This window comes from Piliocolobus tephrosceles, chromosome 15, assembly GCF_002776525.5.
Source record: "Piliocolobus tephrosceles isolate RC106 chromosome 15, ASM277652v3, whole genome shotgun sequence".
NCBI classification, from domain to species: domain Eukaryota; kingdom Metazoa; phylum Chordata; class Mammalia; order Primates; family Cercopithecidae; genus Piliocolobus; species Piliocolobus tephrosceles.
This window is the reverse complement of record NC_045448.1, coordinates 19,747,063-19,763,872: the sequence shown is the minus strand read 5'-3', so window position 1 is coordinate 19,763,872 and position 16,810 is coordinate 19,747,063. Positions and strand designations below refer to the sequence as shown.

Below are 16,810 nucleotides of genomic sequence, written 5' to 3'. Positions count from 1 at the left end.
CCTCCCACCTGGGCCCCGCCTCCGCCCCGGGCCCGCTCCCCCTGGCAGGAAAGGCGCGAACACACGACGCTTTTAGCAAAAAGTAGACTTTTATTACAGCAGCAACTGAGGCGAATCGAATGGCCCCCCAGGGCCACCACTGCAGCACCACCTTTCTCTCCCGCCCCGGCCGCCCCAGCGGGATTGTAGAATTCGGCTCCCCTAGTGCCCGTGGGCCTCCTTTCCACACAGGCTGGGCGGGAGCCGGCAGATCAGCGACTAGCCCCCAACTAGAAGGCGGCTGCTGAGAAGGCCCAGGCCCACGTCTGTGCAAAACAAGTAAACAAAGTGCAGAGGGGAGGAAGAAAGGGGAGGGGGAGGATGATGCTCAGAACCAGGGAGCCCCCCCAGCCCTCCTGAATAGTAAAGGAAGGAAGGGGCTTCACAGGGTAATACTGACTGGGGGGATGGGATAGGAGGGCTGCAGCACGTCCAGGGACAGCCACAGCGCAGATCAGGGCCTGGCTCCAGTGAGCTCTAAGAGGAGACGGTGACAGCGGCTGAGTTGAGGGTACTGTTCCTGGCAAAATTGAACTTGTTCAAGGTCTCTTCTAGCAGACAAGTCAGCCGGCTCTGGTCAGCCTAGGGGAGAAGTGCTCAGTGACATGGGGGCTGAGGAAGAGAAGGCATGAGGGCAGCCAGGGCAGATGAAGGCAGAAACCTCACCTCACTAATGAAGCCCAGCTGTACCAGCTCAGCTGCCAACTCGGGGATGTTCTCATCTGACAGAGAAACAGGAGGGGGTGAGTACAGTATGGGACTGAGGGACCTGGGGCCCTTCAGACAGCCCCACTGGGGCTAAACTGTCAGATCCACCCACTGCTTTAGGGGCTAAGATAGTCATTCTATGTGAGTCAATGTGTTACTGCCTTGTCACCTTTCCCACCCCTGAATATGTCCCTAAAAGATAAGGCTCATAGACTCTCCATCCTCTGAGGGAAAGGAGAGACTCACTTGGCATCAGGTCACAGCTCAGGTGCCGGTTCAGTTTGTCCTCCAGCTTCAGCAGAAGCGTCAGCTGGAGAATAGGACAGTCAGAAAATGAGACTCTTCTTCCCCACCCTCTGGCCACCAGCCTTGCGGCAACCCTAGCCCTGAGCCTTACATGGTGTTTGACTCCCTCCTCCACGGACTCAATGTTGCACTGCATCAGCACCACCTAGGGAAGGAAGAGAGGGTCACTCTAGAGACCTGTCTGTAAAAAACCCAATACCTAGACATCTTTCCAGCCCATAGGGCATGGCTGCTAAGGAGCATTTTCTCTAAAGGATAGAGCCTTATTTGAGATGTCCTCTCTCCCTTCCACCACAGCCATGGAGACAATCCACACCCACACAGCCCCCACCTTGCGAGTCTCCACCTCAGCTGGTTCAGGTGTCGGAGTCTTGACAGAGGGAGGCACAACAGGTGATGTCACCTCCTCCTGCTGTGGCTGCTGGGGCCGAGGCAGCCCAAAGGCTGTCAGAGGATAGATCCCATTCCTGGAAGAAGATGAAGACAGGTCACATGGACTCTGTGAATGCCTTAGGATACCCAACCCTGCTTGCTTTCTCAAGAAAGCCTGCCTTCTCACTCTGCTCTCACCTGACATCTTCAAGGAATTTATCTAATTCCAGAGCTGGTGACTGAGAGTACCTGGAGGAGAAAAGAGAAAGGAGATGGAAGGAAGGAAACAAGCAAAATAGCAAATTCAACCATTCCCAGAGAATGGACAGTTTACAGAGCCTCAAGAGTGATAGTGACCAATTTGCCTCTTTCAGACCCTCTCAGTTACTCACAAAGTCTGAACTGGTTCTCTTCCTGGTCCTGCAGGGATTTCAGCCAGTACAGCACTGGTATCCATGTTTTTGGTGATCTCCTCCAGAGCGTTCTCTGGGATCATGTCTGGATGGAGTGGGATGTTATGAAGGGACAGTCAGATTAAATGTCATAGAAGGCATGCAGGCAAAGGGGTAAAGAATCCCTTTGGAGGCCTGGCGCAGTGTCTCATGCCTGTAATCCCAGCACTTTGGGAAGCCGAGGTGGACAGATCACTTGACGCCAGGAGTTCAAGACCAGCCTGGCCAACATGGCGAAACTCCATCTCTACTAAAAGTACAGAAATTAGCCAGGCATGGTGGCACATGCCTGTAATCCCAGCTATTCGGGAGGCTGAGGCACAAGAATCGCTTAAGCCCGGGAGCTGGAAATTGCAATGAGCTGAGATCAAGCCATTGCACTCCAGCCTGGGAGACAGAGTGACACTCTGTCTCAAAAAAAAAAAAAAAATCCCTTTGGATATGGAAGAGGAAAGCAAGCATGCCAGTGATAGTTACAGGGTTCCAGACTGGAAGACTATTCCCCACAGGGCCAAGAGGACTCACGTTGGTGTCCCACAATGCAGTGGGCAGCAAGGAGTTTGAGCGACGGCACTTCAAACAATGCTGGGTGGAACAGAAGTTCTCTGGCTGTTGGTCTGCGAGCAGGTTCAGACTGCAGGCACTTTTGAATGAATTCCTAGAAAAGAAAAGAAAAGGAACTGGAGCAGGCATCTGGCAAGCCCCTCAATGCGTTCATCTTTATAACTCTCATTCTACTTAGCACAAGGCTTTGTACATAGTAGGGGCTCAGCACTTGCTGAGAAAACAATATATTGATAAATGCACCTGAAAGGGCTTCAAAAACTCAAGATATTATATGAAAGACACCATCCACTGCCTTTCTGGGTTTAATTATTTTTCTGCTCTCCAACCACAAGCTTTCTTTTTTCTTTAATGTTCACACTTTCTTTTTCCTTAGTTTCTACCTCTGCTTTATTAGTCAACTCACTGCCTATCTTCTATTCTAAATCTTGCGAAATTTAGCTTCTCTCTTCCTAAATTTACCCAATGTGATCAATATTCACCATCTTTTTTATTTCACAAGCCTAGTATCACAATTTCCTTTGCCCACAATCACTGAATTCACTCAATTTCCCAAGATTCCTCTACCCATTTCTGCCTTCTTTCTTTCTCTCTCTCTCTCTTTCTTTTTTTCCTGAGACAGGGTCTTGCTGTGTCACCCAGGCTGGAGTATAGTGGCACAATCACAGCTCACTGCTGCTTCAACCTCCTGGGTTCAAGCAGTCCTCCCACTTCAGCTTCCAGAGTAGCTGGGACCACAGGCATGTGCCACTACACCCAGCTAATTTTTATATTTTTTTCACAGAGACAGGGTTTTGCTACATTGCCCAGGCTAGTCTCGAGCTCCTGAACTCAAGTGATCCTCCCACCTCAGCCTCCAAAAGTGCTGGGATTAAAAGTATGAGCCACGGTGCTCCACCGCCTCCTTTTCTACCTCCTGCACATCCCACGACAACCTGCTTTCCTGCTTTTAACCTTGAAAGCTAACAAGGTCACATACCTCATCTTTCACTTGAATACTCCACTTCAATGTTGAAGTAGAAACTTACTCCACACTATCCTCCTGACTTCCCACTAGTCTTCTTTTCTCTCCTGTTCCCTATTATACTTATCTAATGAGTTACAAACTGTTCTTGTTTAGACTTTCCTGTCCAAGCTCTACTTACTATAGTCTATCAACTGATGCATAACCTTATGTCTTTTAAATCTTGGCTCATTATTTCAGGGCACCATCACTAACTAAAACTGTATAAATATAAAATCCCAAACAACTGGTTTAATTTAAATTGACTGATGTGCTTAAAAATATAAAAATGGCTGTCTGAGAGTATACAGCAATTGCCTGAAGTAACCATCAAATTAATTTACCTCCATGTAGGCACGTTTAAATTCACATACATTTTTTTTCTTGTCTTTTTTTTTTTAGAGACAGTCTCGCTCTGTTGCCCAGATTGGAGTGCAGTAGCCCAAGCTCAGCTTACTGCAACCTCCGCCTCCCAGGTTCAAGCATTTCTCTTGCCTCAGCCTCCCGTGTAGGTGGGACTACAAGCACACACCACCACGCCCAGCTAGTTTTTGTATTTTTAGTAGAGACAGGGTTTCACCACGTTGGCCAGGCTGGTCTCAAACTCCTGAGCTCAAGTGATCCGCCCGCCTCAGCCTCTCAAAGTGCTGGGATTACAGGTGTGAGCCACTGCGCCCAGCCAACACACAACTTTGAACCCCAGTATCATCCATCTTAACCCCCTAACCTATGTGTATATATGCAAAAACAGGGTAGGCACCTCCTAAGAAAATGTTTACAGATTTTGCGTGTCCTTTCTGTTTTATGTTCCCTAGCTCTTAGGAGCATATGCCCAGTGGATACAAAGGAAGAAAAACCAGAAGACATTTGAAGGTCAGTTGAGGAGGGAGTGATCCTGAAGATCCTTACCCTCTGTAATGGGTCTTCTAGAAGCTGGATGGCACTGCTGATGGCTTCCTGTGGCACATATGAGGACTCTCCATTGCCTTGAATCTCCAGCACTGCCATCTTCAGTGAGGAGGAATTAAAAAAAAAAGGAGACACCTAAGAACGTCAGTGCTCCCACAATCACTCCTTCCAAGCCAGCGCCTTACTTGTGCTCCCTCCATTACCCCTTCCATCTTCTCATTTGCCCCCCTCCCCTCCAGTCTCCTCACCTCCAGTGCACACATGCCAAAGGAGTAGATGTCCACTGCTGTTGTCACATTAGTGACTTCTAGGGAAAACCGAGAAGGCTTTGGTTAATCAGAGGATTGGGGGCTAGGGTTGGCAGGAATGCCTTAGGAAAAAAAAAAGAAAAGAAAAAAATATTTTGTATGCTGGTAGAGAAGGCCTAGAAGTTTCAGTTATATTGCCTCTGTACCTCAAGTTATAAGGTGCAAAAGCAGGGAATGAGGACAGGGCAGAGAAAGCAGGAAGGCTCACCTCCATACTCTGGTGCAAAGAAGTGTAGATTCTTCTGCTCTTCTCGACAAGTCTTCACATGATTGTTGATAGTGTCAGGAGCCACTGAGAGTAGGGGAGACACACACAATCTGACCACCATCACCGAAGAATAGTCTCACTCCAGAGAAAGGCCCCAAAAGCCAAATTCTCTCCTGAAGTCTCCTTTCTGATGACCCTCAACAGGCACAAACATATCCCCTTTCTCATCCTGAACTACAGACCACACATGGACGCCACCTACCTCCCCTTTCTTAGTCCTGCTGCTTCTTATCTAATGTCCCTAAATCAGGAGCAACAAAAGCACCAGACTAAATTAACAGATACACAGGGACTTTGGGCTAGTCTAGAAGCAATGCAGTTTAAGGAAAAACTGTCACTTGTGCCCCGTTCACCTTCCCTAAATCCCAGGTACATCTAATCCCTACTCACATGAAAATACTTGGTTTTAGTTTTTTCATCCACCCTGCAAATAACATAAAAACACAGGCAGCCCTTCCTAATCTGGGACAATTGGAGACCTCAGGAACTTGGATAAATAAGGATAAGAAGCATTAACATACAACTCAGGAGGTAGGCTCCTTCTTACCCACCTTTGCTGAGTGAAACTCAAAAAGAGCTCAGAATTGAGCTAATACCCTTGAATCAGTTCCACTTTTAATCCACCAAAACTTTTTAGACTCCTATTCTACCCCCTTTTTCCTCAACACTGCCTGCCACAGGGCTGAATGAGGAACCAGGACCAGGCCCAATTTGGACTCACTCAGATCATCAACAATGACTACAAGTCACAGAGGATCTGGGAGCACAGTATGATCTGGGAAACTAGCCTGATGATGAGGGGGAACATGAATCCAGGAGGTAAGTGGCCAGCCAGGCAGAATCCACAGGAAACAAGCAGGTTATGGAGGGGCAAGCAGGCGGAGGGCTGGCAGGGCAGAAGCTAAGCAGGCATAATTAGGCAGGGAAGATAGGGGAAGCGGGTTTGCTCCCATGACTGCATGCACTGGGCAGCCGCCAAGGGAGCAGAGGGAGCACAAACAGAGCCCCAAGTGGGGCAGAGGGAGCTCTCACCATTAGCAAAAATCCTATGAAAGACTGTTGGGAACAGAGCAGCCCGTAAGCGGGAGGGAGGAAAACAGAGAAAAGTTGTGAGCCATGGAGCAGCCAAGCCCCAGACAAATGGACACACAAATACCACACAGACACAGCACACAGAAATGTTGTACACTGCACACAAATACACAGCAAATAAAAGCACTCACAGCAGGCACAGCCTGGAACCTCCTCTGGCAGGGTCTGGCCCCAGGGCTCAAATCAAACCTCAAACCCGTATCTCTTGCCCTTTCCCAACCTCCTATCAGTATCTCTGTATTGACCCTAATTTCCTTTCACAAAGGTGTAAGATTATATATCCTACCCCGTCTCCACTAATTAACTGGCCTCTCCTATGAATTACTCCTAGCAAGGTCCTTTCTCTTCTCACCGGCCCACACTTCAGAATTTTGCTCTGTTATCCCCCATTCCTTTCATCTTACCCCCATGGTTCCCAAATTCCCGAGGCTCCCCTGCCCAGAACCTCTCCCTCCCCTCACCAGAGCCAATCTTGATGAGTCCGTTGTGCTGGATGAAGATGGTGTCACAGGTCAGGTTCCCATGGATGATGGGGGGGTCACAGGAGTGCAGGTAGCTGTGGGGGCACTGGGCTGTTAGAGGGGCCACTGGGAAATTAAGGGCAAGGGGAACCCAAGGGTTAAGAGGAGCAAGGGCCAGGTCTCCTGCTGGTCACCATAAAGATAATCCCCACACTCTGAATCTCCATTATGCCTGATGATTTAAATAGCTGGATAAGCACTAGGAGAAAGAGGTAGGAGGTAAGTGTTGTGGTTAGGGCATTAGGATGCACCCTTTAAAAGACCCATAGCGGGCCCAATCTTGACGGTATATGATTCAAAGAAAGTGGGGAGAGGCAGAAGAGAACTGAAGAGTAGTGCCCTGAAATCTGTTTGGAGGAACTAAATCAGGAAATATGGGTAAGAAACTAACCAGGTACTACTTACCTTAGGGCAGAGAGGATTTGTGTGCACCAGCGCTTCCATGCCTGGAACAAAGTTTGATCCAAGGGTCAGCAGTAATTCCCTCTCTTAACTCTCTCCCACCAGCTCCTTCCATCCCTTCCTGATCAGCTTCATAAACACAGTATTTTTAAGCCCCCCGCCCCGCCCCACCCCGAGCCTAAAACTTTGTCTGCTCTCCTTCTATACCTTTTCATTCATGGTCTTGTGGTTCTTTTTGGTCTTCTTCAGAAATTGCTTCAGACTCCCAGATGACATGTATTCTGTGATAAAAATGACCTGGGGAGGCAAAGCATTTACTAAAAGGTCTTATGGTAGAAATGATCCCTTCCCTTGTAACAGATTTTAAATTTGAAAGTTTGTTAAAATTTCTCTCCTCTTGTTCTTAGCTTTACTTACTTAGACTAAATGGGGCAATGAAAACTACTAAGCAATAAAAGTTATGGGAAGAAGGAAGCAAAAGTTCACTCGTTTTCTGCCCAATCTATAGCCATACAAAAGGCATAGGTGACAACTGAAGCCCCACTCTTATCGCCATTGCAGCTGATTCCAGTTCTGTTTCAAAACTACCTTGTTTTAATCTCTGAGTATAAAACGAACAATAATAAATGCAGCTAGTCTCTTTGCAGTAAGTTCAGGAAATATGGGGAAAAAATTCTTACCCTGGCCTTGTTCTCTTTAATGTCAGCCCAATATTTGTGAAACTTAACAATGTTAAGATGCTCCAATTGAATCAGATTATCAAACACAGCACGAACCTTTTCCTGAGAGCAAGCGAGACAGTGGAATAACAGAGTTCATAAATCACTGTAATAATCCTGAGAAGCCATTTCCTGTCCCTCCCCAGAAATGAACTGACCCCAACATACTCTCCTCATGGGCAGCTTCCCAACACCAGTTCCTCTCTAAATCAGTGTTCCAACATTCCTCAGGCTTCACCTTTTCAGCATTACCTACCTCCTGCAGCTTGTAGTTCTTGCGCTCAGAGAACTGTACCTCATTCCACACAACCTCTACACCTTCCTCTGTATCCATGGCCAGGTATGCACTGTCAATACCTGGTACATTCCGTTGATTCACCTGAGAAGAAATTCATATGAAAGAGAATTAAAGTTATCTCGCAAATCCTCCATTTTAACACTCCATATGATCATCTCCTCCTAGCCCCCAACCTATTGAAGTTTGGTCGGCCTCTTTTAAGACTTCGCTCTTCCAGTTCTCACCTTTCCAGAATTCACTCCCCCAAGAGTGACTGTACCATCACCTTACCTCTTCTCGCCTCTTCTGCCAGCGCCCACAGGGCGACTCTTCCAAAATCTCAGACTCATCTTCACTTTCTTCTTCTTCCTCTGGGGAAGCAGCTGAGGTTGTAGAGGTCACAGGAGGTGACACTGATGTCAGGCCAGGAGCTGAAGATGAGGATTCTACCTTTGGGTCTGAGCCACTGCTGAGTACTGTCTGGGACTCCCCCTCCGACATGCTGGAAGGAACACTCAGACCTGCATTGGTTGGGGCAAGTACAGAGGGAGAAGGCAGAGAGAGTCAGGATACATCTGTAAAGATTTAGTAATCCAGGCTGGATGCGGTGGCTCACGCCCGTAATCCCTTTGGGAGGCCAAGGTGGGCAGATCACCTGAGGTCAGGAGTTCAACATGGTGAAACCCCATCTCCACTAAAAATACAAAATTAGCTGGGTGTGGTGGCATATGCCTGTAGCCCCAGCTACTCAGGAGACTGAGGCAGGAGAATTTTTTCTTTTTTTTTTTTTTTTCTATGGAGACGGGAGTCTCACTCTGTTGCCCAGGCTGGAGTGTAGCGGCACAATCTCGGCTCACTGCAAGCTTCGCCTCCTGGGTTCACACCATTCTCCCACCTCAGCCTCCCGAGCAGCTGGGATTACAGGCGCCCAACACACGCCCAGCTAATTTTGTGTATTTTTAGTAGAGACGGGGTTTCACCGTGTTAGCCAGGATTGTCTCGATCTCCTGACCTTGTGATCCGCCCGCCTCAGCCTCCCAAAGTGCTGGGATTACAGGCGTAAGCCACCGCGCCCGGTCAAGAATTTTTTGAACCAGGGAGGTGGAGGTTGCAGTGAGCCGAGATCGTGCCACTGCACTCCGGCCTGGATGACAGAGCAAGACCCCATCTCAAAAAAAAAGAGAAAACTTTAGCAATCCAGCTGAGCACAGTGGCTCACCCCTGTAATCCTAGCAATTCGAGAAGCCAAGGCAAGAGGTTCACTTCAGGCCAGGAGTTTGAGACCCAGCCTGGGCAACAAAGTGAGAGCCCATCTTTACAAAAAAAATTTAAAAATTAGCACGGTGAGGTAGTACACAGCTATAGTCCCAGCTACCCAGGAGGCTGAAGGGAGAATCACTTGATTGCCTAGGAGTTTGAGGCTGCAGTGAGCTATGATCATGCCATTGGCTGGGCAACAGAGGGAGACTCTGTCTCAAAAAAATAAATAAATAAAAAGATTTAATAATCCTAATAACTTCATCTGCGAATGCAAAAGAAAACAGGCCAGGCACTTGAGACCAGCCTGGACAACATAACAAGACCCCAGTCTCTACACACAATTTTTAAAAATTAAAAATAGGAAACACACACCACCTTTGTTTCCTTTAAATCCCAAATCAGAATCACTCCTAAATACTGCAACATTAACTATTCTCCTAACTCAAGTCTAGAGAAGGTGAGCTATCATAGTTGAAGATGACCCACCCAGGAATGACAAACACAAGATTTACGGCAGTCTAACCTCACTTAGAGTCAGGTTCAAATCAACAGCAAAATCAGGTGCTCCATTCCTTCTTGGCAAACATTCATCCAACATGCTTCCCTTTGAATCCCCAAGTACACCCTATTTGTACTGTGCTCAAGAATTAAGCTATGTGTGGCTCACGCCTGTAATCCCAACACTTTGGGAGACTGAGGTAGGTAGATTACCTGAAGTCAGGAGTTCAAGACCAGCCTGACCAACATGGCAAAACCCTGTCTCTACTAAAAATAAAAAAATTAGCCAGGTGTGGTGGCACACACCTGTAGTCCCAGCTACTCAGGAGGCTGAAGCAGGGGAATCACTTGAACCCAGGAGGCAGAGGTTTCAGTGAGCTGAGATTGTGCCACTGCACTCCAGCTTGGGCAACAGAGTGAGACTCTGTCTCAAAAAATTAAAAACAAAAAAGCTATATGGGCGCTATTCAGAACAGATGACTCCAGACTCCAAAATGTTGCACTGAGACAGCCTTAAGGCTGGACCTGTAGCACCCTCAGCCAACTTATCCAGCTGAAACCCTTGGCTAATTTATCCAGCTAGAACTAACCTTGGCATTCACTATCCATCCCTTCTCTACACAGAACAAGCCCGCCAGTCCATGGTGAGGCTACCCTTGGGGCAGGTGACTGGCAGTTGTGACTTCAACCCTGATGACCTCACCTTTCCTGTGATGTGAGTGTGACAAATGGGTATTGGTTAACAACATTTTTTTTTCATTCACTCATTTGACAGATTTTTTTTAAGCACTTATTGTGGGCCAACCATTGGGCTAAGTCCTTGAGATACAATAACACACAAAATAAATACCCACATTCAAGCAGCCACAAATTCAAGTCAGAGCTAAGACCTTAAGCTTCCAGCTTTCATTTCATTCACATTGCTCAAAGGCTCTGAAGTTTCCATTCTCTGGGGCACTAGATCTGATATAGGTTATTTCTTTTTTGGCGGAGGGGATGGAATCTCACTCTGTTGCCCAGGCTGAAGTGCAGTGGTATGATCTGGGTTCACTGCAACCTCCGCCTCCCAGGTTCAAGCGATTCTCCTGCCTCAGCCTCCAGAATAGCTGGGACTACAGGCATGCGCCACCACACCTAGCTAATTTTTTGTATTTTTAGTAGAGATGGGGTTTCACCGTGTTAACCAGGATGGTCTCAATCTCCTGACCTCATGATCGCCCGCCTCAGCCTCCCAAAGTGCTGGGATTACAGGCATGAGCCACCGCACTGACCTAGGTTATTTCTTACAAATACAAATAACTCAATGTACAACTTTTATAGGAAAAAGTATTATACAGCATAACATTTTTTTCAGGGTCATGGGTACTTGAAGAAGAAGAATTCTCAAGAGCTGAATGCCATTAACTTGTACAAAAAGTCACAAGACAACCACTTAATGTTATTCTGTATCTCTAAGAACAAAGACTGAAGGAGTTGGAACCTGTGTGTGCTTGGCTCAAGAGAGTGCGCTACAGTATGAAAGAGATACCCTGGGCCGGGCAAGCTGGCCCGTGCCTGTAATCCCAGCACTTTGGGAGATGGTGGAGGCGGACTGCTTGAGCTCAAGAGTTCAAGACCAGCCTGGGCAACAAAAGTATACAAAAATTAGCAGGGTGTGTTGGCACATGTCTGTAATCCCAGCTTATTCAAGAGGCTGAAGCACGAGAATCACATGAACTCAGGAGGCGGAGGTTGCAGTGAGCCCAAATGGTGCCACTGCACCACAGCCTGGGTGAGAGAGTGAGACTATGACTCAAAAAAAAAAAAAAGAAAAGACAAAGAAAGTGATACCCTGGGAAGTAAATGTGCTCCTGTAAATTCAGAAGTCTCCCGTCAACACACCAATCTTTTAAAAAGTCCACATGTATTTTTAGAACTCTCTGATGCCCATTTGTGACCATCTCTGCCCCCAATCTACACTACATTTAACTCAACTAAGGAGATTTTTATTAGAAGACAGTCTAGTGAATACCAAAGAGCAATAGGCAGTACAGAGGAAATCTGGCAAGATATTCTTTCCGTATGTTATTTTCTAGATCCTGGCTTATTCTAGAGAGATTTGCCAGGCGCGCTGGCTCATGCCTGTAATCCCAGCTACTTAGGAGGCTGAAGTGGGAGGATCGCTGGAGAGGGATTTAACTCAGCCAGCCAGGAAAGCTACTATCTGCCTGTTTTAGTAATCTACCAGAAAACTTCTGTTAGAGATCATGTTCCTTCATCCGAAAGGTAGCTAAGAAAATGGTAAGACACTATCAGTTACTTCCTTGAGCAGCTACATTCACTGAATGCATCTAGAATCTGAACTAAGTAAAATTCCCAGCCAGATTACAATAGGAAATAACAGTAGAATTCTAATACGGGAAAGCTGTAGCCAATGGACTCCAAAGAAACTTCTGGACCCAGGACACAAACAACTAATCCACAGTAGGGCACCACAGGAGACACCAACCCTTCATCAGAGATATGCCCTTGGAATTTGCTTACCCCCCACCCCCTTCCTAATTTTTGTGACTTTTTGTCCCTTCCTAATTTTTCCTCCGCAGGCAAAATGAGGGCAGTGCCCGAGATCCTCCAGCACTCCTCTTATTGATGAAAAAACCTCTGCGACACTGGGAGTTTTGCCTCGGAGCCGCTGAGAGGTTTAAAAGAGATCACACATGGAAAAGCTCATAAGCGCCCATAAGGGGATTCTCCTTGCCGCCTCCAGCCACCCTGAGACATGCAGTGTTCACTTTGGAGTAATGCAGATCGCCCTGCAAAGTTTTTCCCCGAGACTTTCGTTTATTGGACAGCAGACTCTCTGCGTGTCAGCTCCTCTGCAAGAGCTCACGGGCCCGGGCCTCTCAGCTGTCCTCACCCCGAGCGGACCAGAGGGCCTCTGAGACCCGCAGCACTGTCCAGTGGGAAATAAAACCGCTCGGGAGAGGAACCTGGCCCCTAGAATTTCACACTCCAACAGGTCGCATGCCCTGCGCCTGGAAGGCAGCGACGGCCCGCGCAAGCACCAGGCTGGGGCCCAGGGAGCCAGCGGCGGCCACCTCATCAAAGGCCGGCCCGGCAGCGTAGTCAGGGGCGCAGGCCACGCCCCCGCGCACTCGGCGCACCGCCCCGCGAGCAGGCCTGGCCAGGCCGCCGCGCTTCCGCAGGCCGCCGGGCCTCGACCGCCGCCCCCGCCCCCGCCCCCGCCCGCCGGGCCCCGCCTCTCGCAGCCGGAGTTCCAAGCGAACGCCAGGGCCTCCCGACCCGCGCCCGCAGAATTCCGGGGCGCCGCCGCCAAGCCAGAGAGGCCGGGGAGGGACAGGCAGGGACTGCGGGGCCGAAGCGGCCCCTCGGCTCCAGCAGGCAGGGCCCGATCGGGCCTGGGCTACTGAGTGAGCAGGGCCGCCTTCAGCACCCGCCTGGCGGGTCCCACCGTCCCGGGCCTCGGAGGCCGATCCTTCCGTCCTCTCGCGAACCGCCTCCTCCCGGGGCCCTCTTTTCCTTGGGCGCTCACCTCCCGACTCCGCGCCCCGCAGCCTGCGCTTCAGCTCCAGCTCGGGTTCCGGGGCCCCGGATCACAGCGACTCCCTCACAGCTGCGCTCCGCAGCGCAACCGAACTGCGGGCCCCGCCCTCGCGGCGTCCCGACCAACAGATGGGCGGTGCCGCACCGCCGGCAGGTTTCCATTGGGCGACGTTCTCGATGGGCGGGGCCCGGCCGCCGGGAGCTCGCTGGAGTAGGCTTCCACCCGCTCTCCTCCCCTTGCGCCGGTCCGGCCGAGACCTCTCAGAGGGGTTGGTGTTTTCGGTCCCAGCTGGTGCTCGTCTCTCTATCCACCCCACCGCCCGGTCCAGGTGCCCCAGATGGTTCTGCTGGACGCAGGGAAAGCCTCCTCCCTCTTCTTGAAGGCGCCATGACAGTTCTAATACCCCGAAAAGACAAAAGGAGCGAAAGACGTAGCCTCGGTCCGAGAGGAGCTCCCCCACCCCAGTCCCCGCCTGCATTATTTTGGAACGAGACTGTTGTGCAGGACGCCAATTCTCTGGAAAGCTTTTAAAATTTACCTAACACTGAAAATTAGTAGTTAACTCTTTGTGATTGCATAGCACTATTTGCTTAAACTTTGTAAGAGGTTTTCACAGATGTCATTTCATTTGATCCTCATAAGAACGAACTCATTAAAATTGTCATTCAATGGTAGTTGACAAATGCAAAAACCTGAATCAGAGTTATTAAGATATTGGCCGAAAGTTAAGTTTTTAAGAGCCAAGTCTGGAAGCCGAAACAGTAAATTTCCTCAAAGGACACTACGTTGAGAAGATGTTTGGAAAGAATTTAGATTGGTTTCGAGTTAGTGGAAAGAAAAGATGATAAATTCCGGACGAGCTATTGATCTGCGAAAACTAAGCGCGGAGCCTTCAGGATGGAAGTTCACTCTGCCCTTCGACGTGTATGATGGAGGGAAGACGATGAATCAATCAACAGAACTTGGGAATGTCACAATCACCAAATGTTACTGTCCTTAAAGGGAATCTCTAATCCTGTTTCACTGGGAGAAAGGACATCTGGCAGAAACCCTCTCGTTTTCTCATCACTTCAAAATATTCATTTTTAAAACCAATCTTTCGGTCGGGCGCGGTGGCTCACGCCCAGCACTTTGGGAGGCCTAGGTGGGCGGATCACTTGAGGTCAGGAGTTCGAGACCAGCTTGGTCAACGTAATGAAACTCCGTCTCTACTAAAAATACAAAAATTAGCCGGGCAAGGTAGCACATGTCTGTTCTCTCAAGCTACTTGGGAGGCTGAAGTGGGAAGATCACTTGAGTCCAGGAGGCAAGAGGTTGCGGTAAGCCAAGATTGCACCACTACGCTCCAGCCTGGGCAACAGAGTGAGAATCCATCTCAAAATATATATATATATATATATGTATGTATGTATGTATATGTATGTATGTGTGTATATGTATATGTATATATGTGTGTATGTATATATATGTTGCCCTTCTTTCCTTGATTCTTTTATCTTTGGAAGAGGGGGGCTCAAACACCCTTTTTAAAATCTGATGTAATTTATGGGCCTTCTCTTGTATTTTAAAAAATGCATTCACCCATCAAATTTAGGATACAATTTCAGGAAATTGAGATTAAGAATCTTTGCTCTGGGCTGGGCGTGATGGCCCATACCTGTAATCCCAGCACTTTGGGAGACTGAGGCAGGCGGTTCATTTGAGGTCAGGAGTTCAAAACCAGCCTGGCCAGCATGGTGAAACCTCGTCTCTACTAAAAATACAAAAATTAGCCAGACGTGCTGGTGGGCTCCTGTAATCCCAGCTGCACGGTAGGCTGAGGCAGGAGGATCACTTGAACCCGGGAGGCAGAGGTTGCTGTGAGCTGAGATCAGGCCACTGCACTCCAGCCTGGGTGACAAGAGCAACACTCCATCTAAAAAAAAAAAAAACTCTTGGTTCTAATCTCAAAGGAAAAGATTAACCTTTCCTCCCTGTGGGCTCAAAAGCAATTGGAACACCTGGTCCAGGGTAAACATTCATTAAATATCAGTTAATGTTATCATTAGAGTTTCCCATTCTCTTCTGCCTAGGGCCTTATCATTATCAACCCTCCCCTTTCAACTAGGTCCTTTCAAGTATGCATAGAGGACCCTTTGGCATCCTCTAGCTCTCATTTTTAACCCTTCATTACATTTAAAATAATCAAATACTGCCTGCATTTTCACCACCTCATGTATTTATTTTTTCCTACTTATAAAAATAATACATGCTCATTGCCAAAAAACAACCTGAAAATATTCCCAAAACTATTTTAGTATAATGTAATATTTATATAGTAGTTTCTATGTATTAGGCACTTTTAATTGCTTTATGACAACAGTAATATGAATATTAACAATTTCCTTAGAAAGTGAAATCTCTTATAATCCTACTTCCCCCAATAATTAAGACTTTGGTGTATTTTATTTTATTTTTATTTTTATTTATTTATTTTTATTTTTTTAATTTTTTTTTTTTTTTTTTTTTTTTTGAGACCGAGTCTCACTCTGTCTCTGTCGCTCAGGCTGGAATGCAGTGGCCGGATCTCAGCTCACTGCAAGCTCCGCCTCCCGGGTTTACGCCATTCTCCTGCCTCAGCCTCCGGAGTAGCTGGGACTACAGATGCCCGCCACCTCGCCCGGCTAGATTTTTGTATTTTTTAGTAGAGACGGGGTTTCACCGTATTAGCCAGGATGGTCTCGATCTCCTGACCTCGTGATCCGCCCGTCTCGGCCTCCCAAAGTGCTGGGATTACAGGCTTGAGCCACCGTGCCCGGCCTTATACATTCTTAAAACTGGAATTGCTGAGTTAAAAGCTAAGAACATGCATATTAGAATGGACAAATTCCAGAACACTGACAACACCATATGCTGGTGAGGATGTGGAGCAACAGGAACTCTCATTAATTGCTGATAGGAATGCAAATAGAACAGCCACTTTGGAAGACAGTTTGACAGTTTCTTACAAAACTAAACGTAATCTTACCATATGATCCAGCAATTGCACTCCTTGGTATTTTATTTACCCAGAGGAGCTGAAAACTTATGTCCACACGAAAATCTGCACATGAATGTTTATGGCAGCTTTATTCATAATTGCCAAAAGTTAGATGCAACCAAGATGTCCTTCAGTAGATGAATGGATAAATTGCAGTACATCTAGACAATGGAATATTATTCAATGCTAAAAAGAAATGGCTGGGAGCAGTGGCTCACGCCTGTAATCCCAGCACTTTGGGAGGCTGAGGTGGATGGATCACGAGGTCAGGAGATCCTGGCTAACACGGCGAAACCCCATCTCTACTAAAAATACAAAAAGTTAGCCAGGTGTGGTGGCGGGCACCTGTAGTCCCAGCGACTCAGGAGGCTGAGGCAGGAGAATGGCATGAACCCGGGATGCGGAGCTTGCAGTGAGCTGAGATTGCACCACTGCACTCCAGTCTGGGCGATAGAGCAAGACTCCGTCTCAAAAAATAAATAAATAATTAAAATAAGTAGTAAAAAAAAAAAAAAGAAAGAAAGGCACCTGGCTATGGCGGTTCATGCC

At 47.8% G+C, this 16,810-nt stretch overlaps 1 protein-coding gene and 1 long non-coding RNA gene across 2 annotated transcripts; one reads left to right on the top strand and one right to left on the bottom strand.

The window, feature by feature from the left end:
* Positions 1-70: 70 nt before the first annotated feature.
* On the bottom strand, positions 71-13,381 carry LOC111530840 (nuclear receptor-binding protein). The gene is made up of 18 exons (XM_026453070.2): positions 13,231-13,381; positions 8,232-8,461; positions 7,920-8,042; positions 7,625-7,726; positions 7,152-7,241; positions 6,948-6,988; positions 6,483-6,577; positions 4,870-4,953; positions 4,602-4,660; positions 4,354-4,452; positions 2,403-2,535; positions 1,818-1,923; positions 1,624-1,674; positions 1,385-1,520; positions 1,145-1,198; positions 994-1,057; positions 706-761; positions 71-621 (listed from the first exon to the last, which is right to left on the bottom strand). The coding sequence occupies exons 2-18, from the start codon at positions 8,439-8,441 to the stop codon at positions 517-519; spliced, it is 1,608 nt and encodes a 535-aa protein (XP_026308855.1). The 5' UTR covers positions 8,442-8,461; positions 13,231-13,381; the 3' UTR covers positions 71-516.
* Positions 473-2,728, top strand: LOC116418462. The gene is made up of 2 exons (XR_004228498.1): positions 473-782; positions 1,351-2,728. It is a non-coding gene; the product is annotated as an uncharacterized LOC116418462 (long non-coding RNA).
* Positions 13,382-16,810: the final 3,429 nt, after the last annotated feature.

What these genes read in the sequence shown, in the direction of transcription:
- LOC111530840 (XM_026453070.2), bottom strand. Translation starts at nt 8,441, where the DNA reads ATGTCGGAGGGGGAGTCCCAGACAGTACTCAGCAGTGGCTCAGACCCA. An exon ending in CTTTGCACCAGAGTATGGAG is followed by an intron (nt 4,661 to 4,869) that starts GTGAGCCTTCCT and finishes GGTTTTCCCTAG; the next exon opens with AAGTCACTAATGTGACAACA. An exon ending in CTGCATTGTGGGACACCAAC is followed by an intron (nt 1,924 to 2,402) that starts GTGAGTCCTCTT and finishes CACTCCATCCAG; the next exon opens with ACATGATCCCAGAGAACGCT.